Raw genomic sequence first — 25,535 nt, 5'->3', positions numbered from 1 at the left:
TTAATAAATTTGAACAAAATATTTTAGCCAAATCAAATTCATTAAAAAAATTAGAAAAAAATCGAAAACTTTTTGAATGTAATTATTATTTCATTTCATCTCTGCTTCTTCAAACTTTTTCCAATTATTTTTTAATAAAAAAAATAAAAATAATTTCCAATAATGCTATCAATAAAATATAGAATTTGCTAGTTTTATTGTTCATTACTGATAAATGAATGATACTATATTTATGCTAGCAATAATAATGGTAAGAATATGAATATTTTATCAGATGAAATCTTCTTTTTTTCATTTTTTAAATGATTCAAAAATTTTTAATTTTAAAAAATTAGCAACCAAAATGATATATCATCCAATGATGTGACAAAAAAAAAAAAAAACGAATAAACTTTTACAATCAAATATTATTTTCTAATTTTAAATTTATGCTTAAATTATTGATTTGTTTGTTATTTTTACATTCAAACAAAAGGCAAATGACAAAAAGCTGTCCAAATAGACTGTCATTTTCAGTAGGAATTACTGTTTATCGATGATAATTTATCAACAAACTCAAATTTTTGGTGTAAAATCATTTTGACATTATCCCATAATATATTACTTCAATTTAAAAACTTTTGTATTATTTAAAAAAAAAAAAAAAAAGATGAATTAAAGAAAATGGATATTTTTTTGATAAGAGTCCAATTAGAGATAAAATAAAATTCGAAATTTTTGTAAAAAATTAAGAAAATTTGATTCGATTTTCTATTTATTTTTTTTTTTAAATAGATGATATATTATATTCGCAGGAATTTTCTTAAGAAAATTTAAAGTTATTTTCAAAAAAAAAAATCTGAAAAAAAAAACAAAATTTGAAGAACATTTTTAATTTAATTTAATTTTTTTTAAAAATTGAATTAAAAAAAAAATCATTAATTTTTTAAAATATTAAATAAATGGGAAAAACAATCTGAAAATTAAAAATTTTATCAAAGTGACAAACGTTTTATACTTTCGTAGTATGATAATATATGATAAATTTGATAAATTTAATTTCAAATAACTTTTAGTATAATAACTAACTTAACTTTTAAATAATAACTTTTTACTACGTTAAACAAAAAAGGTTTAAATTTAGTAAGTATCAAAGTTAAAATATTAATTGAAACATTACTCATTTAAATGTTTAGTTTTCAGTGATGAAAAAAAAAAGCGAATTGAAATATAAAAGAAATAAAGAATTTGTAATAAGAATTTTTCATTAATTAATTAATTAATTAATTGATATCTTCCTATTTAAAGTATTAAGCAAAAAAAAAAAAAAAAAAAATACAATGAAAAAAAAATATCAATGTTTAGCTATTGAAATATTTTTTATCAAATAAATTTCATATCTTAAAATTTTGTTTATATCAGAAATTTATCAGAAAAAAGACCAAAAAATACTAACTACTGCAAAATTAATTATTAATAGTTACTTAAATAGTTAAACATTTCCTTATCACTGAATTCAATCAAATTTACTTCTATTAAAATTCACAAATGATATCTGAACTATGAAATATTAAATAATGCATTTAAAGATTTCAATTTTAACTCTTTTAAAATAATGCATGCTAGATTCATACAATTTTTTAATTTAGTAATATTTAAAATTTAAAAGAGAAATAAAATTCCATCGCATATTTCTGTCGCAAATAAATTAATTAATTGTTGCTAAATGATAACAGATATTAACGCCTTCATTTGCTTACTTATCTTTTATGTTTTTTTTTTTTTTTTTTTTAAAAAAAAATATTTTTATTTAAGAAGAGAAAAAAAATTATTTCATTTTTTTGTTAAATACCATTAAAAAATTAATAATGCTTAACATATTCAGATTATATCATTTTAATCAGACAAAACAAGCTATATCATTCATTTGTGTTTAACTCTTATTTCTATTAAAAGTGAATAAGTTTAAAACATATTTGTAAACGTATCACTTAAATTTTTTGTAAAACATATTTAAGTATCACTGATAACTGATTATCATTTATTAACACACAACATTATAATGACATGAATTTGTAATTTAAGAGATTTGATACTCTTTAATGCTTCTAAAAATGAAAAATTCAAAGTTTAAATATAATATCTTGTCGCAAATTAATTTTATTCAATTTTTTAATTATTAATTATGAAATAGTGTAGCAAACATTCAGTATAACTTATGTTAGAAAGAATCATAAATTGTTAGAAAAATTCATAAAAATATAAAATATTGAAATTTAGAGATATAATATTTTTAATTACTCTTGTGATTTGGTTATTATTGAACCAGACTTGAAATATAATACTAAAACACTGCATATCAAAACAAATAATTGACATAGCACACATTTATTTTTACCGGAGAGAAAAATTCAAAAATATTGAGCTCAATCTAAAATAAAAGTGTCATCTTAACACCTGCAAAAAGAAATTAATCATGGATAAATTACACACAGGTAATATCAACATTAATTTCTGCAGGTTAGATGCAATTAAATCATTCCGATAGTTTCACTGCTTCCAAACTTTGATTATACAGTATATTACATTTAGTGTCATCCAATGAATTCGGCGAAGGAGTATGTTCTTTACATTCCCTAAAACAAAATTTTTGTCCATATTCATTTTGCTGAAATCATTTCAAATTTAAGTTGAAATTTTAAAAAGAAAATCTGAAACAAATAATATGAACTATCTCAAACTACTGTAAATGAAATTTTTGAAATAGCTTAATTAAACATCTCAATGTTCCATTATAGGAAGGAGCTAAAATAGGAGAATAGCATTTCCACCGTTCCTATAAAAAACAAATTTGACCCTTTACTATTCCTTTTAAAATATTTAAAAGACAAACCCAAAATATCTGCCCGAAATAGCTTCCACATTTTTGCTTAAAGCCACATACAACGTTGTTTGCGCACCATCCTAAAAATAATTCAACTTAAAAACTTGGCTACAATAAGCAATCTTTAATGATTGCTCTTAAATTAAATTTCTAGTTTCATATCATTTGCTCTTCAAAATAAGCTAAGAACGGAATCTCAACTAAATGCAGAAAATTTATCCTGGAACATAGTTTATTTAATCGTTGATTAAGATAGTCAACCTAAATTATTTTTTCTTTTTTTTTTTAAGGACAATTACTTAAATGTAGAACTCGAATTGCTTAACAATTTAATAGAAATAACAAAATTACTTTATCAGTCTTCATGAAGAACCAAAGAAGTGGTGAAATGATTTTTAGGATATATTTCCGGCTGAAAACCGTATAGCGCATAAGTTCAGTGAAACAAACACCGGGATGTACAGCATTGATTGTTACTGTAGTTCCTGGATCCTTTGTCCTTAGTCGTCTGGTTAATTCACGAACATGCATAACCTAAAGGATAAATAAATAAGATAAACAAAACGACAAAATTCTGCAAATATGCATCAAACATTTTATCCTTAAAATTTTATTAATCATTAGCGCACAAAAATCAATATTTAAAGAAATTTTTGAACGACGAAAAAAAGAAAAAATAACCTGAGCTAACTTTGATCTACTATATGGCATCGATTTACTGAAATATTTTTTGTTATTAACGATAGAAACATCAACACTATCAGCCGTTTTATGAAGTGAACTGGAAACGTTGATAATTCGTCCATTCGATGACTTCTTAATCAATGGAAGTAATAGTTCAGTAAGTAGAAAATGTCCTGCAAAAAAAAAAAAATATTTCAGTGAATGTTAACTGCTTATTAATTAAGCACAATATAATAAATTATGTTGCAGGTATTTTTTATTGTAATAAAAAATGTTGTAGGTATTTTTCTATTGTGTGTCACTGATAAAAGAAGATGAGAATTATCAAGTATGCTAAAAAATGTATGCTTGAAAAAAAAAAATTAGACACTATATCATCTTACGATAAGTTAACTTTATGAGTCTTACTAGTAAAAAGTGCATCATACATTTTTGACTTTGACTTGCATTCCATTTATATTTTACTAATTTTGTTTTTTCACACATTTTTGATTAATTCTAACTTACTGCATGTCTTATCACTCAGCGTTATTCGGAAATAAAGCATTTTCTTTCTTCTCATTTTTTTTTCCGCAAACAATATAAGTAAGTAATACATATATCAAGTAAATAAAGGAAATAAAGAAATGCGCATATGCGCGTATGTATAAGTCAAATGTATTAAGGCAGTTAGAAATTCTAATTTTTGTAATAAAAGGAATCCAATACTAACAAATGAGTAGTATTGCTGAAATATAACAAACTGTATTAATAGGAAAAACATAAACAGAATTAAAATCTTATCCTACGAAACTTCCTAGTGTTGGATTTTTTTAAAAATATAGCCGAAAAATAAAAATTGACATGGCATACCAAGATAGTTCGTTTGCCATGTCATTTCATGGCCATCTTCTGTTAACTCGAATTTTGGATAAAACATTATTCCTGCATTGTTCACAAGTATGTCTATTTTATCCACCTCTTAAAAGTGCAGATTATTAATTTAAAGATGAACGAAAAAGCATTTATAATTGCTGAGATAACTGATATCTGATCACATTTGGAATATAGTAGTGCTATTATGCACAAAAAGCAAAAATGACAGGAAGAGTTTACTAAAAGCAGTTCTAACATAAAACTGATAAGCATTGAACTAGAACTTTAGAAATCCAACAATTTCAAACTCAGGATTTGCTTACTTCTAAACTTTTAAAAGTAACGTATTTTATAGATAAGTAAAAAGCGAAATGAGAAGATTCTAATTCAAAATTCATTCATTAAATAGCTACTAATCTTAATCGCCTAATTAATTTTCAAGGTACAGGCTAACCATATCTAATTTCATCAGCAAATTTCCGAATTGTTGCAAAGCTTGCCAAATCCACATCTTTCAATATTAATCTCGTTGGATTGCAACCCAACTTAAATGCAAGAAGAGTAAAGTTTAAAAGCACGTGAAAATTTCTTACTTCACTTAGTCGACAAGAAAATATTTTTTTAAGTATCCAAAAAACTTTTAAAAAAATAAAATAATGTCATATTAATTTCATTTCATAAGTTATTTCCATAAACATATATCTGAACATGAACGCTTCTATTTTGCCAAAAAGAACAGATAAAATGCATAATTATCTCCAAAAATGACATCTTAGATCAGTAAATTACATTTGAATGCATGAAGAGCACATTTAGACTTGCGGTAATTCGTCCTTAACTTTATAGAGCTGAATTTTGAAAATTTTCTTACTTTTGTCAATTCAATTCTTGCATTTTCCGATTTTGCACGATCTCTACACAACATATAAACAGTTGCACCTCGAAGGTTAAGCTCTCGGGCTGTTTGCTTTCCAATACCTGCACTTGCTCCAGTAACTAATGCTATTTTTCCTCCAGCTTCCACATATTCATTGAACTGTGCACCTTTCAAGTAACGTCTAAAAAAAAAAAATGAAAACAGTGTTTATTTCTTGTTCATTCTTCAATTAAATTGATATAAAACTTATGATAAATGTGACATAAAAGAGAAAATGAAAATGAATTTGATAGTATTGGACAATATTTTTTTCGATTCCTATTTCTAAGTAAATCCTACTGCCTTATTTATTTATTTTTTCATTGCTTCATTTAGTTTAAATCACTCAGGAATCTGCTTTTCTTTTTTCTTTTCTTTTTCTTTCATATCAATTAATTAAGTGCAGAGAATTTGTGTAATGTAAAATGGAGCAAATGGTTGTCGAAATCGAATCATGCAAACTTTCGTTACAAATCAATCTATTGCGATAGCATACACTGTAATGTTTTACTATGAAAAAAAATAATAAATAATTTATAATTACTCTGTTTTACAGATATATTCACTGTAAGTATTCGCATAACGATGGAACGTTAAACTTGATCTGTTGACTGTGATGACTAGTCAACATATCAGATCATTCTATCATCACTCATAGAAACCGGAATGTATGAAAGAAAAAATTTTCCGTTTCTAGAAAAGGTGTTAATGATAAAATAAATGTGAATCTACAAGGTAAGGTGAACATTAACTTCAATTCCTTAATTCCAATCACCTCAAAAAATAGATACCAGCACATGTCAAAACACCAAATAATGGAACCGACAAGCTTCCAAAATATCCTTCATCTGATGTCATCGAAGATTCTGAAAATTCAATCATTTAATCAGTCACTAACAATTGTTCATCCTATCAGCACTTCAATACAACGTAACCCACAATCTATCAAAAAAAAAAAAGTATCTGAGATGATTTCAGTGCAAAAGTAATCATTAAAAATTCGAGTTTACGTGCAATCAGTAATTCAATTTGATTGATTCGAGAAATAGCACAGACGGATGGGTACGCTTGAGATAGAAGATTTGTCGAGAATGATACTAATGGTTAAATGGGTCGATGTTTGAATTCAACCGGATACTAACACTAACAAACGAACGCGTAGACAGAGTTGAATATCGAGCGATAGTAACAAATGAGTAGTAGTAAAATCGAGACATCAGTTGTCAATGTTTTTTTTTTTTTGTCACAGCATTAGCAAAGAAATTGGTATGAATGAAAATTAGTTTATTTTACAAAGCAAATAATAATATTTCGTTTCATTTTTTTTTCTATTTTTACTTACACTTTTTGAAATAAAACAAAAAAAAATGAATACTTTCTATTGATAAATCAATTTACTTTTGTTTATTTCTTCTCTTCACACATATTATCAAAGAATTCTTTTCAAAGTGAAAGTTTATGATATTATAAGCCTAATTTAAATTTTAAATTAATGATGAAAAAAGAAAGAAAAAAAAAAAAGAAAACGAGAATTTTGCATTTCATTTATTCAAAATAATAAGAATTAAATATTTTTTTTTCAAGAATTCGTCAAAAAGTTGAAGCCGTAATTTCTTTTACTACTAATTGTCCTTTTTTAAAATATCAAATACAATCATTTAATTATTTATAAAACTTTCATCCGAGAAGACAAATCTACAAGGTCGTTATGTGCCTGTTTCGTTTTTTGTTGGTCAATAGTGATATTTTATGCTATTAAATTTTAGTTAGAAAAAATAAAAAATAAAAAAAGGAATCATTCATTCTCTTCCTATGTTATTTATTGATTATTTTATTTTTCACTTATTTACTTAACAAAAATTTAACCATTTTATATTAAATAAAAATTTTCAATAAATTAAGACAATTTATTGATTTTTATTGGTATTTATCAAAAATGTGCAATTGTTTATTACTCGTTTTTTGATACATTTTTCAATCATATAATTATTGTGTATTTTAATATCATATAAGTGAGTGATCATTTATAAATAATTATATTGCTAATTTTAATATCAATTATATCATTATTTATGTGTATTTCCTTTTTATCAAATCATCCTTTTATCATTTATTTTATTACTTTTGTTTTATATTCATTACAATTGATATTGCAATAATTGACTTTTTTTTTTTGCTTCTAAAACAAATTAACCAACAATTAATTATATTTCTATGAAATATAATGTAACAATATTTTTTCGAAATGCTAAATAGAATGTGTTATTATTAATGAGATTAAGTTAGAAGTACGCTTGATTTCAGTGCTAGTAGAACATTAGAAAATGTCAGCTATAATCTAACTAACTTCTTACCAAATAGATAAAGCATAGATAGAAGTGCTAGCTTTATCTATAATTCAAAACTTTCTTAGCTATCACGTATACGTGTACTTTTTCTTAGGAACTGATTAAATATTTGTATACATTTTCCAACAAATTTCCCTTAATTATTCTAATCCATTATCAATGATATAAGCAAATATTATCAAATGATTTTTTCTCCCATAGCTTTTTACACTTTAAAAATAGAGCTATTAACTAGCAATCAGTGAAAGATTCCAGAATGTAAATTCTCGAATTAAATGAATTTAATATTTGAAATTATTTGAAAGATATCAAATGTCACTAAACTGATAATCATGAATGAAATAGTACATCATAATTTGGTCTATGCAAATTTGTTAGACTTTTTTCAAGAAAATATTCCATATTTTCAAGTATCTATTTACTTCTCTCATCAGTTAACTGTTTTGTTAACACATTTATATCAGTTACAAATAACTTATCATTTTCATAGCATATAAATTTATTGGTCTGTTAGATCTATCATTCAATTAAACCAATCAATAATAGTAAATTTTTCCAGTGATCTCATAATGATAGCTTATAATGCAACTATTTATCATCAGTATACCTTTTCTCTTATTTACCCATGCGGGCAATTATCATAAAACTATATTCTATTTAGTTAGATCAAATATTTGTTATTAGTCATTTTAACAAAGGCTTTTATCATTTCCTTCTCATTCCTCTTCTTCTTCCTCTGAAATATACCTACCTTTTGTCGCACTTCATTCCCTTGCCACTTATCTAACTAATATTAACATCAGGTGAAATTTCATCATTTTTCAGTGCTTAATTTTTTTTGGAATGAATTGTAGAAACTGATAATTTCACACTTATCATTCAATTGCACTTATCAGTTTGCACAGTAATCATAATTCTTATCTTATATGATAGCTTACAATAGTTGCTATTGTTATCTGCTTGTAATTATTTGTTCAATTCATTCATTTAAACAACGTTTTCTTCCTTTTTAAATTTGATTTAAAGAAATTTAAGAGAAAAAATTCATGAAAAAAGAAAAAAGTTACATTCACGAAATATCATTTCAAATCTTAAAATTGAAGCAAATATTATATATCCTTATTTTATTACTTTTAATGTTTAGTTTTATATTTCATAACTATCCACAATTTTGATTTTTGCTCTCTTCGTAGTACAATTTAGAACACTTCTAGAAGCCAACGTTATTCAATTTCATGGCATAAAATTTCGTCTGTTAACAATTTTCAGTAATGGAAGATTTATGATGTGCTGAGATAAATTACAATTGCACTTTATTACTTAACAAAATAACTGAGATAAACAGGCCTAGAAATAGTCTAAGTTCGATTAGAGGCTGATATAATGACTAGTATTGATTAGAATTGATAAAAAATAAAACTAATTGAGTTATTCTTTTTTGCTTCGTTTTTTTTTTTTTTTTTGCTATAACTTATAAAAATGCCGATAGGTTTAAATTTTTGAAGTGATAAAATAAAAACTATTGGTTTGAAGAGACATAGATAGGTCAGCTATTATAGCATTTTGAAGAAATCATGCAAATTTATAATTTTAAGATTGCACTGTGTATTTAATTGAAATATGCATCATTGTTGATGAAATTTGATGACATTACCTGAATGAGCCTAATAATTATTAATACAGGTGAGACAGGAGTGGAGAGCAGAGGAGAGAAGGTTGGAAGAGGAAAGAGAGTGACATGTATTGCTTATTTCTGTATATACAATTATTAGTTCCCTTAATTCTTCTAATCGTTCATAAGTTATTCATTCAATAACTTTCATTTTATTCCAAATAATTTCATGCTTGATATTTGCATATTTTGATATGATAGCTACTCGACAGTTATGCAAAAATTGGAAATTACTCGTTGCAACTTTTTTTTTCTTTTTACTTTCTATTTACCAATCCGATCTGATCGGTTGTTTACTTACATTTATTTGTTTTTTTTTTCCTTTTTTTGCGTGCATGCGCTACATTTACAGTTCATTTCATTCATTTAATTACAATTACAATGTATATCAATTGCTAGTAATATTTGATGAAGACAATTTTTATAACTGCATAATATAACGTTTTTATTTATTAATATTATACTAATTATTATACTATTATACATTTTATTAATATTTCTATTAATGCAGAAGGTAGTATTTAATGTGATAGCAAAATTTCACTACTATAGTAGTAGTAGTAGTGGAATGCTAGAAATTTGAAGTAATGAATGTTTAAATACTTGATGAATATAAGTTTTATAACTATATAATGTAATTTTTTTTTCAATTTTTATAACGAATCATCATAATTATCACTCATACATTTATTGGTTGGATTGATGATAAGCTTCAGAAATGAGATTAATAAAAGATGAATAACTCATTACTTGTAGTATAATTCACCTATGTATTAATATATCTCATAGCGAAATTTCTCTTCAAGAGAAAAGTTCAAATTAGCACTGATAGTGATAACAATTATTAAGGTAGTGAAATTAAGGTGTATGAGTGAGATGTATATGTATTTTCTTTGATATAGTGTTGTTATAGTCGTTATTGTTATTGATACGGAAGATCTCGATTGTGCAAGTGTATGGTGGACATTTCGTTGATTCTTATTCGTGAGTTTCAGCCATTCGGGTGTCTCCCCGCGGCATCGCGAAACTTCCGAAGAATCTATACAAATGACAGAAGACGAAAAACGAAGTTTCTTCACCCTTTCATGTAAGTTCAATGAACTTCCCACATCTCTCATCAAAAAACTCACTCCCCTAAACTTCGTAGGCGGCTGCATTCCATGCATATGGTTCGGCTTTCGGCGGCAAATTTGAAATGCTTTAAGGCGGGATGAATTTGTGTTAAGGGTTGCAGGGAGTTTTAAGTTCTATTGGGAATGCATATGCAAGGATAATCTGTTTTTTGTTGTGCATAACATTTAATACTTTTTTAACTTTAGTTTTATTTCTAATCTCATATACTGTTTTAAATTTAATTTTTATATTTTTTATTCCATCATTATAATTATAATTATTATTATTATTATTATCATCATTATCATTTGTCTTAGTATTTATTGACATTATGTAGAAAATTTATTGCCATTCACACATCTATTAATAAAGTTGAAAGCATAGAGTTTTATTTAATAGAATGTGATTTAGCAATGTTGCAGTTTCGGCATTATATAGTTGAGATAAAAAGTTGTTAGAAGTACAGTTATATATTTATTTATGATACTTGGGTACGTGAATTCCATAATACTTAAGATGTAACCTGTGTGCTTCTATTTAAGGTGCATTCCATATTTCTGAGAGCTATAAAATAGTACATCTGAATGATAGGCTACTATCAGGAATTTATATTTTTGCTTGGCTTACTGCTTCCTAAATGTGATGGATTGCCCTCTGCTAATAGGATTTAAGTCAGGAAATTAGTTAATGGATTAATGAGTTAAATCATCAATTGAGGATTTGGTTTAAACTGGTTTCTCTAACGCAATTTATGGCAATTTCAAAATTCAAAATCTTTTTTTTTTAACTCGTTTTTGCATTTATTTTTAGCTTCACGAGCTCCAGGCAAGCGACAGATTAAGCCAAATGCTAATATTTTGTTCGATGCCATTCCGCTTAGCGATAGTGATGAAGATGATGATTTCATCGGTTAGTTATAAAAGTTCAAAATTCATTTTGAAGTTTATATCAGTATTGGTACTTACTTTTTAGGCCTTTTGAAACCTTTAAACTCAACGTAATATTTAATAAGCTTTATTTACATTTCAAAATATTGCCAATAAGTTAAATTTTAGAGTTTGAAGTTTTTGGTTAATCATATAGAAATTATTCTTCTCCATGACAGCTGGAAGAACTGGCGATGAGTTGTCGTCTAATTCGGATTTGTCAAGCAATGATGGCAATGGAGAGAAAGACGATGAGAACGACAGTGTTGCGCAAACTTCAGATTCGAGTGAATCAGACAGTAGTTCTGAAAAGCATCGGATAAAGGTCTTCAGTCCCTTATTTGTTTTTACATAGAAGTTAGATTCTGCTATTGGCTTCAAAACCTTCTTCCTGATTGTTTTTTTTTTTTTTTTTTTTACAGGATACAAAACCAAATATTATGGGTGCAAATGGCTATAATATTCAGCCGGTAATTTCTTTTTTCAACTCAAAATAGTTTCATATTTTTGGCTTCGTTTGTTTTTCTTATTTTGAATTTTGCTGGCAAAGTTTATTTTTAACTTGGAATGCAGAGGTTTATCAGACTTGGCTGCAGCCACTTTTTATATTCCTAGTGTAACATTTTTTCGAAAGCGAGCGTGATTATTAAATGGGAGAAATGAACGACATCTTATGAGAATGTTTATGATGAAAGCTTCATTCCTGCGCACGAAATCTTTTATAGGATAGTGCAAAACTTTCAAACAGAAATTTGTTTTTTCAGGATCAGTTGATCTGTACATTGTGTCTAAATCAGCGTGCTGTTGTACGTAATGATGAAGTCATTCAGTGTGATAAGTAAGTCAAACCCTACATTCCTTAGAAATTGCTCCATTTAAATTCTAGTTTATTTAAATACAGCCGATTCAAAGCAAATCTTTGCTTAATGAAATCGACCATAAATTTTTTATCGTTACTGAAACACTGGTTTTGGGGAAAACCGTGAGTCAATATTCACATAAAAATGACAGAATCATTTGTTTAGCATTTAGCTGAGCAGCTTCTCTATCGATTTTGCTTATAGATGTGGAGTAGCAGTACACGAAAATTGTTATATTACCGAAAATATAGGGGATGCAGAGAGTGATGGTTCCAGTTCATCAACAGAACCATGGTTCTGTGAGGCATGTTTATATGGGCTCAAAGAACCGCCGTATTGTGAGCTATGCCCAAATAGATTTGGTGCTTTTAAAAAAGCAGGTAGTTTGTGTGAATATTTGTTAAATTTTATGTTATTATGTCTTATATAGGAATATCCTTCATATATATCAAAAATAATGACTGCTGTTTAATGAATAATAATATAGTTTAATATATATATATATATATAATTTATAGTATATACATATTCAAGCACTACACTATTTAGCCATCATCATTTATCTTTGAAACACTAGAAAGTTTCTCCTGTATGCAGTGAATTTACACAGACTAGTGAACTTTTCAAACAAAGATTACTTGGTAGAGTTGTTTGTTCGACTTCGAAAATTTTGGCTAACATTGGTTTTTCAGACATTGGCGGTGGTTGGGTACATTTGTTATGCGCGCTGTACACTCCAGGTATAACATTTGGTGATGTGGAACGTTTATCAGCTGTTAGTTGGCAAGAGCAGGACTACAAATTGTTTGGCAAGCGAGTATGGCTTAAAGCAATTTTGAGCTAAAGATTGAACAATTTATAGAAACGTTCCAGAAAGGAAGGGTTGTGAGAAAACATTACTGAACTTTCCAATAGCCCATGTTTTTTGTATTATGGTTATATAACTATCGGGAGCTTAAGTTAGTTTGTGAATTATACGACTAAACCTGGTTTGCAATTCCATCTTCGCAGGAGGTGCTTGGGTTCGCTTGCACAAGGAATGTGTTGCTCCCTTTTAGTGATTGGTATAAAATTTAAAATTTCTTTAAAATTTAGGCTTGTGTTGCATGTTCTGATCAACTGTTAGCGCGTACGGGTATTGCAGTGCCATGCGATGCTGCACTGTGCAAAAATCATCTTCATGTCACTTGTGCACAAAGGTGATCGTTTCCTTATAATAAAAGATGAACTTTGCATGCAAAAGGTCTAATTTGTCAAAAGCAGAATGTACAACTGTAGAGTCTTTCAGATTAGGTTTATTGATCGATAACACAGAGAAAAGCGTTGATCCGAACTTGTCAAATAGTACGAATACAAATAATAATACGTAATGTTTAATTTTCACGCATTTCTTCTAGATTTAGATTAGTTTCTGATTTCTGCTTATCTTTATATGTATTAAATAATGGTTGGAATACAATCGAGATTCGGTAGAAAAAAGTAAAATATAGTGAAATATAATATAAGAAAAAAAAGCCTAAGGGAAAAGAAGCTTTGAGTAAAAATTAAGTGATTTCAGTTTAGCAGCTTATGATGTCGAAACAGTAGATCCACTTTATTTGACATGCAAACGTCATGCAAATGAGAATCTGATGAAGCAGCGAAAAGCAGTGTAAGTAACCGGAATATCAGACTCTTTCAATTTTAATTTGTTAACTGAGTTTATTAAAACTTCTTGACTGGGAAGAAATAGCGGCAAGAAATATTTAATGCCTAATTCGTACCCGAAAGAACAAAATTTAGATTTCCAGGCTAATTAAAGTATACTTATTACATCGTAACCGTTTGTCTAAATTTTTCAAGAATACATAGTATTTTGAAGGTGCGAGTTGATGTATAAACAGGAGGAAGCGAGGATGTTGGGAATTCGAAGACGAGTACTGAATGAACGAGAAGAACGAAAAAGGTTGATTGTATGAAGCACATTTTATTAAATCCATATTAATTAGTCTTAAATTTCGTATACTAAACTGTCGTAAATTTTGTAACATTGACTAAATTTTAATCTCAAAAAGTTAGGACATCGGAATTGCAGGATACAAATGCTGGAAAGACACAAAAAAGCAATGAAAGATCTGGAAGGTATTACAATTGCATGGCCTGAGGTTTCTTCCAGTTTGCTTCTATAGGCTTTTGAATTTACGAAATTTTAACTTATTTGGCTAGTATTCTCCTAACGATAGTATTCTATTTACTGACAGTTTGCAAACTTAAGCTAGAAAAATCTGTCAGTATGAGACGATCTGAAGACGATAGACTTACTACATGAATAGATACGTTTATAAGGAAGAAATGAGCAAATAAATGAACACTTTTTTTTGCAGCATGACAACAAGCGTCCGCGCTTGTTTCATACAAGTGCCCAGTATCTTGAATTGTTTTTTGAAAAAGCAAAAAGTAGTGGGATAAGTCGGCAGAAATTTTTGGAAAATTTCATCAAAGTTGACGGCGCTCAACTACCATATCTCCCTCCTGGTTTTTCGAGTGAATTTATTCAGTTAGTTTTTTTTTTTTAATTTTACACGTTTTATCTTTGAGCCTAAAAATTTTATTTTTCTTCTGCAACGAACTTATGTTCTCCATGTTACTGAGTACAGAACAAAAGAAAGTTTTATTAAATTTTTACGATTCCTTAGCTTACTCTTCCGGAATTGATCGAAATGAGCGGTTCTTAGTCCTCAGCTTTTTAATTGTTTTTTTTTTTCTCTCTATTCACCGCATAAAGTTGCAATATTTTGTAAGGTATTTCAATCATCGTAAAAATGTTATCCCGGAAGAAACTGAGAAACTCGAAAAACTGAAGCGGGAAAACGAAAAACTACGAACTGAACAGAAAAAGCTACAAGAATTATTGCAGGTGCTTCGGTTACATTGTTTTGTTGATGTTATTAGCTACAGATAGTTTTGGGTATTATTTTTACCATTCTCATCTAAAATTTTATTTTGATAATAACTGTTTATTTGCAGTTAAACCATAGGTCCTTCTCGGTAACAATAGCAAGTCTAGCGGTTTTGATGCAAATGAGTGAGCAAGTTTGACGATACATCTTGTTGTGCACTGGTTTTTTGTTATATTTTGTGGGATTTTCAGAATCCTGTAGCCACGTTTTTTGATGATTCAAAAGTGTTACAAGAATGGTATGAAACGCTACATGCTTTGGGATTACGAAAGCTTGAAAAGCCATCACCTCCAGTTGAAAATAAAACGAAGTATTTTTTTAATTAGTTTGTCTGCTTAACTTGATTGAAACTAAGTTTGAGGTCTCTTGATGAGACAATTCATTCTTTTTTTTTTGGATGGAACGAGCAGTAAATTAAAGAAGTTGTGCCAAAACGAAGCATTTCAGTGAATAGAGAAAGAATTTTCAAATACAAGAATATCAAGGAATATTTCACAAATCTTGTAATGATTTTCATCATTTTTTTTTTTTTTTTTTTTTTTTTTTTTTTTTTTTTTTGCAGGAAAGGTTCACCGAGAAAATCTCAAAACTCTGTAGCAGCAAAAAGTCCTTCTACCAGCAAAGCTTCGACGTCAGCAAAAATTTGTGAAGGAAAAAACAGTTCGTTAGATAGTGTTGCTATTGAGGGGATCGATCTAAAGATAAACTCTTGCGATGAGTGCAAAAAGGTTTGCACGATCTTCATTGAAATATATAACAGTAGTGAAATGTTCCACTTTGATCAAAAAATCTACTCTGCTGAACTTGGACAAAGTTTTATTTGATCTGCTACGTCATCAGTGTTAATTAGTTTTCTATCAAAAGTGATATAATTCAATGTACTAGACATATTTCTTATTCAGTTTAAGCTGACGTAAAATTATGTTAATGATTTTAAAAAAGCTATAGTTTCAGGTGACTGAGCAACATTTGTTAACTCAATGTGATAAATGTTATAAGTATTATCATTTGGCATGTCTGGAACCACCTCTACTGAAAATGCCGAAAAAGACAAGTACTCAGGGTTGGATGTGTTCACTGTGTTGTGATGTGAGCAGTGACAGCGATACCGAAATGGTTAGGAAAACATGCATGTAGTATTAATTTTAAAAAAACATTTTAAACATATTTGACTAGAAAACAACACATAGTTCAGATTTAATTTATTAATTTATAAAGAGCACTAACCATCTTCTATATTGTGTTTTATCTATTTGCTAATCTTACATGAGTTATCTTCTAATTTTTTAAATAATTGTGTTCAATACTTTGAAGGCAAAAATATCATATGGTGGTCCGAGAAAGTTAAGAGATCGGTCTTTGGCTTCAGAAAAGCAAAAAGAAACAGAGGAAGTGAGCAGATTACTGTTACAGTTTTAAACGAGCTTTTCTCCTTGCTATATTAATGTATATTGATATATGTCATATATTATTTTGAAGGTTGAGTGCCAAGCAATACTGTCTGCGAAGCAGCCTAAAACCGATAATAAATGTCTGAGCAAGGTTGTTTTACTCGTTAGTTTCTTAGTTATTTCCTGACCTATACCTCTATGAAAAAAAAAATTTTGCATATGTTTAATAAGCTGCCACTTTTTTTTTCATCGGCATAAAATCAGTTGAATTAATCAAGTTTTTGTATTTATAAGATTCTTTTTTAATTACTATCATTTTTCAAGGATTTCGTGATATTTCAGACCATGACAGAAGAAACAATGAAAACAATTAATTCGAGCCCTACAAATAGCTCAGGCCCGACAACTGCTGCTCGTAAGCGACGCAGTTCAGATCGTCCAAAGAAAAATTCATTTAGAGATTTTAATGGGATCCATCAGCATAATAATTTGGTTGGTTTTCATTTCTTAAGCAATTGGTTTTTCAAAGCAAGTGTTATAACTTTTGGTTTCTCTAGAAATGAATAATTGACTATGTTTTGCAAAACATACATTCAATTTGCCACACACATTACTATATAATGCATGTGTTTCTGGTTTTCAGCAAGGTTTTAGTCGGTATTTGAAATTTAGGTAGATAAGGAATTTAAAAAAACCGTAGTGAGTTGACACTTTTGCTGTACGACATCTCTTACTTTAGGTCGCAAAAAGAGTCCCTAGCTTATCACCGGTGCCTCATATGCCAAAACGAGAGCGTCGTCGCAGTGTTAATTCGTTGCCGCCCACACTTCCAAAGTTCAAATCAAATGAAACTGCTCATTTCAAAGAGGTTGCTCAAAGCTAAAGTGAAAAGATACTCGCCACACTGAAGTTTTCAGAAGGATTGTGATTTCTTAGATTATTTAATTTTGTTGTAAAGAGTTGTAAAGAGGTGAAGTTTTTTGTTTCAGTTTTTATTGTTTGCAAAGCAGTTTGTCCTTTAATCATACCTGTCTCTTTTTTTCATCTTTTTAATTGAATACATATTCATGGTATCTTCTGAAACCAATTGTTCTCAACATTTCTTGTGTACTTTTTAACATACCTCGGGAGTAATATTTTCTGTTTAGGATTTACTGTTGTCTACATTTTAGAGGGTAAAAATGAGTGTTGAAAATACTTACTTAGTTGAATATAAGAATTATCGAATTTGTCAGTTTCATTGCATAGTCTGAAAGTCTGAAAATAATAGGAAAATAATGATATCTAATATTTAAACGGTAGTGACAAATATTTGCTCAACAATACCGCATTTGTTGTGTAATTATCCTTCATCCAAAATGTCCTTTTATTGGCAGGGAAAATTCTTGTTGCAAAATATAAATTCTATAACAAAAACGTGAAATATAAGCTGGCATTAGAAAATAATGCTTATTAGACAGTTGTTAATTATGAATCCATAACTTGTGAGTTCTTAGATTTTTGAAGTTTGAATTAATCGTCCTGAGGACTTTTCACTTGACCCTCTTCTTTATTTGTGATCTAGCAATTGTATTTGCAATTTCTTTTCTAAAATTCTTTTCTTTCCTTCTAGTCTTCTAATTTTATCTGTTTCCTTAAATGTGTAGAATCAAGACGCTTATCCTGTGTAGCTTTGCCAGTGATTAAAATAAGATGAAATATTTTAAAGGACTCAGGACATCAGAAAATGATGAGTTGTACAAATAGATTACAATTTAACGTAATCTTATAATGAGCGTTTCAGAGTATTAATGGTCAACATTGTTAACTAGTTCATCTCTATCAAAATTCATCAGATTTTCATTCCTCTGAAGCTTATCTTGTTTTACCAATTGTTCTTTATCAGCTTAATGATCAATTTTTCTTTTGATTTTCAATGAAAGAGAAAGAAAAGTATTATGATTTGTTTTTGATGTGAATAAAAAGTTATTTAATTAGATGAAAAAAAATTTTTTTTTGATAATACATGTAAAAAACGTCTATAATAATTAAGAAGATTGTGCATCATCTCACAAAAAAGCGCTTTAAAATGTTGAACGGATAGCTTATAATTTGGATATGGAAATGATATGATCTTCCTTTTTACTTCAATTCATTTAATATTTAAAGACTCTTTAATCTGTTATCGCTATTCATTCACTAAAGCATGCTAAATAATTATTATAGTAATGTTCAATCTTATTTCTTGTTTCAGAGAACAGTTTCTTTCGATGATTAATCATTGGAAAATGCATTACTATTAATCTTTATTATTAAAAAACGGTCAGTTATTAATTAGCTGACTGCTAGTTTAATCTAATCATAAAAATAAGTCAGATTAATTTTTGGTGGAGAAGAGAAGTTCATATTTTCATCAACGAACTTTTTTAATCTAACTTTTCCATTCTAAAATTGTCTGCAACATCGAATGATTAAAACTTTTCTATTAGATGTCGAAATTAAAAGATGCAGCATTGAAGACGACAAAAGTGTTAGCAAATGTGGAACGTTTTCCTCTTATATTATACAAACGAATTCTAAGGTATATTACTTTAACTTATATGTGTATGAAATTTTTATAAAAATATGAAAATTTTATGTTTATATGTGGCAGCATTTTTTTTTTTTTTATTATAATTTAGTTTGGTATGTTTCTGAACGTTTGAAAAAATTTGAATACCTATTTCTCTTTTAATTTATGTGGTATTTCATTTTTTTTTTTCTTTTCTTTTTGTAATTTTCACTTTAAGTTTATCACTAATGATTTCCTCAGATGTTTCACTTTTGTATTTTAATAGCGTTGGATATAATCTGTGGGTAATAGTTATTTCATTTGGCTGTGGTATTTCAGTTTTTTTTTACAATCGAAGTTTCACCTAAAATACTTAGAAGATCTTCACCGAAATGTTAAATGTACATGATTTTTAATTTTTTTTTTTTCCATTCGTTGGAATTTAAAATAATTCTTTGATTTCACTTATGTTTTATTTTTCTTTTCTTTTATTATCATTCATTGTATTTATATTTTAATGTTATAAATCACACATGGAAATACGTTACTGACAAGCTTTATCTTATTCAGTTTCTGCTTTCTCTTTTCATAATTTGAAATTCTATAAAAGTGGTTTTATCATTTTCAGTTACAAAAAATCATTTTAAGATTGCATTATGGTTTGCCGAAAGAAATGCGTACAATTGGTGATCAATATATAAAAAGTGAATTCCGAAAGCATAAAAATGTTTCACCTGAACAAGCTGTTATATTCTTGAAAGAATGGAAGGTGGGAATTTTTGTATGAAGCGATTAGCACATTTTATTAAACATTCATTTACTCATCCGACAAATTATTTTTATAATATTTTGATAATTGTTCTTTTCCATCTATTAGTATTTCGATTCCATAGTGAGATGTTTTATTTGTTGTCAAAATTTTAATTCATCAACGAAGTAGGAAAATAAAATGAACTGAATTTGATAGATTTTATTTGTTTGTTAATATTTTTCAATTATCAAAATAACATTGAAAATTCAAATGATTGATTTTTTTTTTTTTAAATGCTATGAACATTTTCAAATATTGCTTTATGATGAAGTTACAAAAATGAATATTGATAATGTTTCTATCATTTAGGAATATTCAACAGTCTTATCTAAACAGCTATCTAGTCGTGGAATTGTGAAAGGAATTTTAGGCGTTAATTTGAATCCCACATTGTTGGACAGTTTACAAGAGGATCAGCTCTGGCAATTGTATAATTTAAAACTGGAAGCAGAAAAGCCCACACAGAATGATAAAAGTAATAAATCCGATCATTAATAATGGGAATTCCTGCTGTCTGTAGATATTTGTAAAATATAAATTTTTTTAATATATATTTTTGTATTTTTTTAAAATATTTCCATTGAAACCATTTCAAGAATTTAAAAGTCTCAGGAGAGAAATGTCGCAAAAGAATTAATCGTAGATATATTCGGGATTGTTTAGCAATTTTTTCTTCGAATTTAGCAAAAACAACTATCTTCGTAGCTGTTGAGAATATTGTTTGGCATAATAAATTTATTAATGCTATTAGTTGCCATTGGCTGTTATAAATCAAGAAATAAACCACTTCAATAATTTGTGAAGCTTTTAAAGCAAATCCAACAGGCTCATTGCTCTTGTATAAATTAATTCAACCTTGCATCACGTGATCTTTTAATCTACCATGAAATGTCCTTATTGATCATTTAATTGATATTAGCAAATTTGGCAAACAAATTATTTGAAGGAGCTGCTAAAATTATTGTTGATCATTTTTGAGTTGAAATAATACTCCTAGCATTTGTCTTTCGTATGTAACTTGTTCAGTTTTTGAAATGCATTAAATTCTTCATTCATTTAGGTTTCATAAAATATAAAAAAAAAAAAACTGAATAAGGAACAAAATCAAAATAAAGCACTTCAAAATTGTTTGTCTATCATGTGGAAATTCATTATATAAGATAATACATATCTAATTTAGTAAATTCAAAAAAAGAAAGAAATTAAAACCTATTAAAAAAATGAATTTAATGCAAATTGTAGAATAGAAATATTCAGTGGATAGAATTAAAATACAAAATTATTGACATTTTATTAACAAAAATGGAGTGAAAGCTCATTGTAGATTGTTGCAAAAGTAGTAATTGACAATCATATACTTTTAAATTTTTGAAAATAAAAACATTTGTTAAAGAGATCAAAGACAAGTAATGATTTCAGTAAACTTATATCAAAACTTTAGTGAGCTATATCCTATTCCATAATATATAAGTCGGATCCTGTTCCGTAACATACAAACCGGATCCTGTTCCATAATATACAAAAATCCGATTGATCCTATTTCATAATGTACAGTCATTGAATATGATCCATTTATGATTTATATATTAAATAATTGTTGCATTTGATTTTAAAATTAAATATTTTCCTACAAATAACAAAAATATATTTGTAAATTATTAAAATATTTTATTGGTCAAAAAAAAAGAAGTCCTGTCATAAATAAATAATTTTTTCTTTTTGTAAAGAACGTTAAAATTTTTGAAATGAAATATTATTAAAATTTATTCAACTTATACAGTTTAAATATATGCTAGAGTAAGTTACTATAATAACTTTTATTTTTGTAACAATTTCAAACAATTATGAATAAATTGACATCGATGTTAAACTTTAGCAAAATAAACTTAAATAAACCTTAGCTTAGATTTTGAGGTTTATTTTAATTGTGTCTCATTTTTAAATATTGAATAAATGAATGAATAACAATTTGAAATAAATTCATTATTACATTTGCGTATAAATTAACTTATCACTTATAAATTCACAAATGGAAGTCCAATCTTATTGTTTTCATTTAATTGATTTAAAGAATTTTCTAGATACAAAAAGAAAAAAGAAAGGAAGAAAATCCTTCTGGAATTATTCTAAATTTCTTTCTAACTTTTCCTTTCTTTTTTTGGATTGTTTCAGAATTATAATCTTTCTCTTTCTCTCTCTCCTTATCCATTTCGTTATTTATTTATTTACTTATATATCTTATTTTTTTTGTTAAAGTTATTGACTTTTTATATTTATTATCTTCAAAGCATAATTTATTCTTTATTGTTATATATACATACATAGAATAAAAATCTAAGAAATTGACAAAGTAAAGTATCAAATTATTTAAATAACTTTCTTATACTTCTAAATCATTCACAATTATACTTTATGTAATTTCACTTTCTTTTTCACGTAATATATATTTGTAATATACTTTTCATTCCACTTGTATATACTTTCACGTATATATTTGTTTACAATTGAATAAATCTAATCTATTTCGTTTGAAGTTTAATTATTTCTTTTTATTCTAATTAAACAGAAAGTATATTATCATTAAAGAGAAACAACAAACAAACATATTCATGCTGACAGAACAATTTTAATTTTTGTAATACTTTAACATGCATATTTCTTACATTCATCCAAAATATTTAATTTAATTTAATTTTGAACGCTATATAAATATAATAAGCATCCATAAATATTTTGATTGTTCCAGTACAAAATTCTTAAACTACTTTTTTCTTGCTTTTTTTGTTTCGAAAATTTCAGTAAAATGAAATATTACATTATTGATTGGTCATTTTAAATAAATATTATAAAAAAATTTTCTTACTTTTTGGATCTTGCATGGAGCACTACTTTGTTTCTAACACAGAATTATGGATTTATTTATTTTTTAATGAAAGAAAATTTTATTACTAACATACGAAAAAGATACTAGAAAATGAAACCAATGAAAATTGATAAAAATGACGTAATGAAAAGACCCATTTTATATATTATCAATAAAGTCCTCAATGAATATTTGAAATGCACAAAAATGAACTGAAAAAGAAACGAGAAATGTTGACATAGTTTCTAAGAAATTATTTGATTTAATATTTAATTCAGGAGCATTGTTTATTTAATCGAAAAATATCTGAAAGTTCAATCATTTTAATAATTGCAGCAAATTGATAAATTCAGTAATCATTCAAAATATTTACTTCTTTAATTAATATCTGAATGATATAATAAAAAAACAAACAGACAAAGGAATGATTAAATGAAATGAATATAAAATCTCAATTGTTTTAAAATGAAAAAAAAAAAAAAAAAATTTAAGATAAAAAAGATAAGAGAAAAGAAAACAAGTGAATTGTTTAAAATATACAAATGCTTGGAATTTTCATATAGAATTTAATTAATTCATCGAACTGATTGTACAGTTGATTCGCTCTCATGTGCCACTACTATTTTCTTCAATTGTATCGGTTTTAACAGGTACAAAATGGCGGTTAAAATCAAAAAGATACCTGGAAATGAAAAATGTAATCTAAAATAGATACTTTAGCATTTATTACTTATTAATTACTTGTGCTCCTATGTAGACTACTACTGTTCAAAAAAAAAAAATACATATATATATACACAGAAAAAAAAGATTGAAATGAAAAAAGAAAAAATTTCTTAAAAAAGGAAAAATTAAAACTGATGAATCTCATAGATAAAGTGTTCATAATGCATAAGAAAGATAAAAAATGGACAAACTAACTTTTAGTATAATTGAGATTCAATACTATTTTACTGATATTCAGTACTATTTTAATAAAAATTGTTAACATTATTCATTATTTCAAATTTCATTTCAAATATGATGAAATTAAAAGACATAAATAAATAAAATACCTGGAGAAACGGTTGATTTTGTCAGATTTGGATAAAAACAAAAAATAGCAAAGAATAAATAGAGTAATCCACGTTTAATACCATCAAAATTCAAAATCAATGTAAATACTCGACAACATACACCTTCAACTCTGCAACAAAAAAAGAAAGAAAAGAAAAGAAAAAGAAAGAAAGGAAAAACAAAAGGTTAATTTTAATCTCACTATAAAAAATCTCCACTGTTTAAATATTACTACACTTTAATATCACTTCTTCTACTTCTTAAAATCTTTTACAATAGATCATTTATAAATCTCTATACTATCTAATACAGAAAATGATAATCATATATAATTACCACAGGGCAACACTAAAGCTATGATAAAATCTTATCACTGATAATATTTCCTTTCCTATGAAAAAACAAACAAACAAACAAAAATTACTCTCTAAGAAAACATTATTTAAATTAAAAAATAAGAAAAGACAGAGAAATATTTGATTTACACAATTTATACAAAGATTACAAACAAATAAATGAAAAGTAGCAATCATTTGAAAAAAAATAAAAATCAAACCCGCAACAAAGTCGAATGATATAGCCTGCTTCGAGCAAAAATAAAGGCACTCCAATGAAAGCCAAATATATTCCAAATGGAAATGAATTGATTGATAGAATTGAGTTAATCGATGCTAACCAAACCACTCAAATGATTCTCAAAATTTATTACATTACATGGCGCTTTATTAACCCCTCAATCAATTCCAATTTTATCTTAGTGATAAACAGCCAAATGATAAACAACCTTATCATCTCGTACTAAAATAAACAATCCAGTAATAATAAATACATTCAAATAGTTACAAATTAAATTATGTTTCGTCAGATAATGATAAACAATGCTGATGAAAATTAATACATAATAGAATTGTTGTCATCGTTTATTTATCCAAATCTGATTAATACTTATTTCATATAATCAAGAACCCATAATATCATTTAGGAACATTTTTAATATCACATTTAAATATAACCATTAAGCTAGAAATTCCTAATCGAATCTAAATATTATACATATAAATTTCTGAAGTATTATTCAACTAAATTCAAATAAAACTTGATAAACTTAAATCATACATCTGCCAATTAATTTATGACATTTTTTTATATTTTGAAACTTATTAAATGTTATTAAATGAAAAATCCAATCTTTTTGAAATTAAACTTTTGAAAAGTGAAATGTACATAGAATATAAGTAGCTAATTAAATTAAAAACTATTAATACTCCAATATCTCTAACTTAAGATTGTAAAAGTAATCAAGATAAGGATTTCTCCCTACAGTATAGTTGTCAATTTAATTAAAGAACTTATGAAAAATATGCAATCTTTCTGAGTGTGATTGATAGTAATGAATAATTCTTTTGTTTTTATACATTTCTAAATTATTACCTAAAATTGTTAGCAAACCTATACCCGTACGTATTGGTGTCAAATATTTACAGAAGTGATAACGATATGTATATGTAGCAACCATTTCAGTCGAACCACTTCCAATATCAGACATTATCGAGACCTTAAAATAATCTTTTGTAATGAAAATTAATGAATAGAAAATGTAAATTTTAAATTTAATATATAATAAGAAATATAAAAAAAAATTTTAAATACATGAATTTTTCTTTTTCAGTTCACTACTGATAGGAAAAAGTCAAGAAAATAAGAAAAT

At 26.8% G+C, this 25,535-nt stretch overlaps 4 protein-coding genes across 4 annotated transcripts; 2 read left to right on the top strand and 2 right to left on the bottom strand.

The window, feature by feature from the left end:
* Window positions 1-2,515: 2,515 nt before the first annotated feature.
* Bma-dhs-22 (oxidoreductase, short chain dehydrogenase/reductase family protein) lies at window positions 2,516-6,176 on the bottom strand (the record flags this gene model as incomplete). Its single annotated transcript, XM_001896262.2, has 8 exons — window positions 2,516-2,615; window positions 2,873-2,943; window positions 3,215-3,397; window positions 3,545-3,720; window positions 4,400-4,507; window positions 4,857-4,947; window positions 5,274-5,460; window positions 6,094-6,176. The coding sequence occupies 8 exons, from the start codon at window positions 6,174-6,176 to the stop codon at window positions 2,516-2,518; spliced, it is 999 nt and encodes a 332-aa protein (XP_001896297.2).
* A 4,209-nt stretch (window positions 6,177-10,385) lies between these two features.
* On the top strand, window positions 10,386-17,450 carry Bma-phf-14 (PHD-finger family protein; the record flags this gene model as incomplete). Its single annotated transcript, XM_043082277.1, has 21 exons — window positions 10,386-10,425; window positions 11,262-11,360; window positions 11,557-11,702; window positions 11,800-11,847; window positions 12,142-12,215; window positions 12,442-12,617; window positions 12,930-13,054; window positions 13,333-13,436; window positions 13,526-13,603; window positions 13,796-13,888; window positions 14,099-14,182; window positions 14,312-14,381; window positions 14,601-14,773; window positions 15,019-15,133; window positions 15,368-15,486; window positions 15,739-15,904; window positions 16,131-16,292; window positions 16,491-16,568; window positions 16,656-16,718; window positions 16,910-17,059; window positions 17,307-17,450. The coding sequence occupies 21 exons, from the start codon at window positions 10,386-10,388 to the stop codon at window positions 17,448-17,450; spliced, it is 2,307 nt and encodes a 768-aa protein (XP_042938211.1).
* A 1,585-nt stretch (window positions 17,451-19,035) lies between these two features.
* Window positions 19,036-20,403, top strand: Bm3598 (uncharacterized protein; the record flags this gene model as incomplete). Its single annotated transcript, XM_043082276.1, has 3 exons — window positions 19,036-19,127; window positions 19,746-19,866; window positions 20,218-20,403. 3 exons carry the CDS (start codon window positions 19,036-19,038, stop codon window positions 20,401-20,403), a joined length of 399 nt encoding a protein of 132 aa, XP_042938210.1.
* Window positions 20,404-23,346: 2,943 nt separating this feature from the next.
* Bm17793 (Uncharacterized protein) lies at window positions 23,347-25,373 on the bottom strand (the record flags this gene model as incomplete). The annotated part of the gene is made up of 4 exons (XM_043082275.1): window positions 23,347-23,453; window positions 23,827-23,957; window positions 24,384-24,510; window positions 25,259-25,373. The coding sequence occupies 4 exons, from the start codon at window positions 25,371-25,373 to the stop codon at window positions 23,347-23,349; spliced, it is 480 nt and encodes a 159-aa protein (XP_042938209.1).
* Between the last annotated feature and the right edge of the window lie 162 nt (window positions 25,374-25,535).

Source organism: Brugia malayi (genome assembly GCF_000002995.4).
Source record: "Brugia malayi strain FR3 genome assembly, contig: Bm_v4_Chr4_scaffold_001, whole genome shotgun sequence".
Lineage (NCBI taxonomy): Eukaryota > Metazoa > Nematoda > Chromadorea > Rhabditida > Onchocercidae > Brugia > Brugia malayi.
The sequence above is the reverse complement of the archived record's forward strand: the minus strand, read 5'-3'. Positions and strand labels throughout refer to the sequence as shown.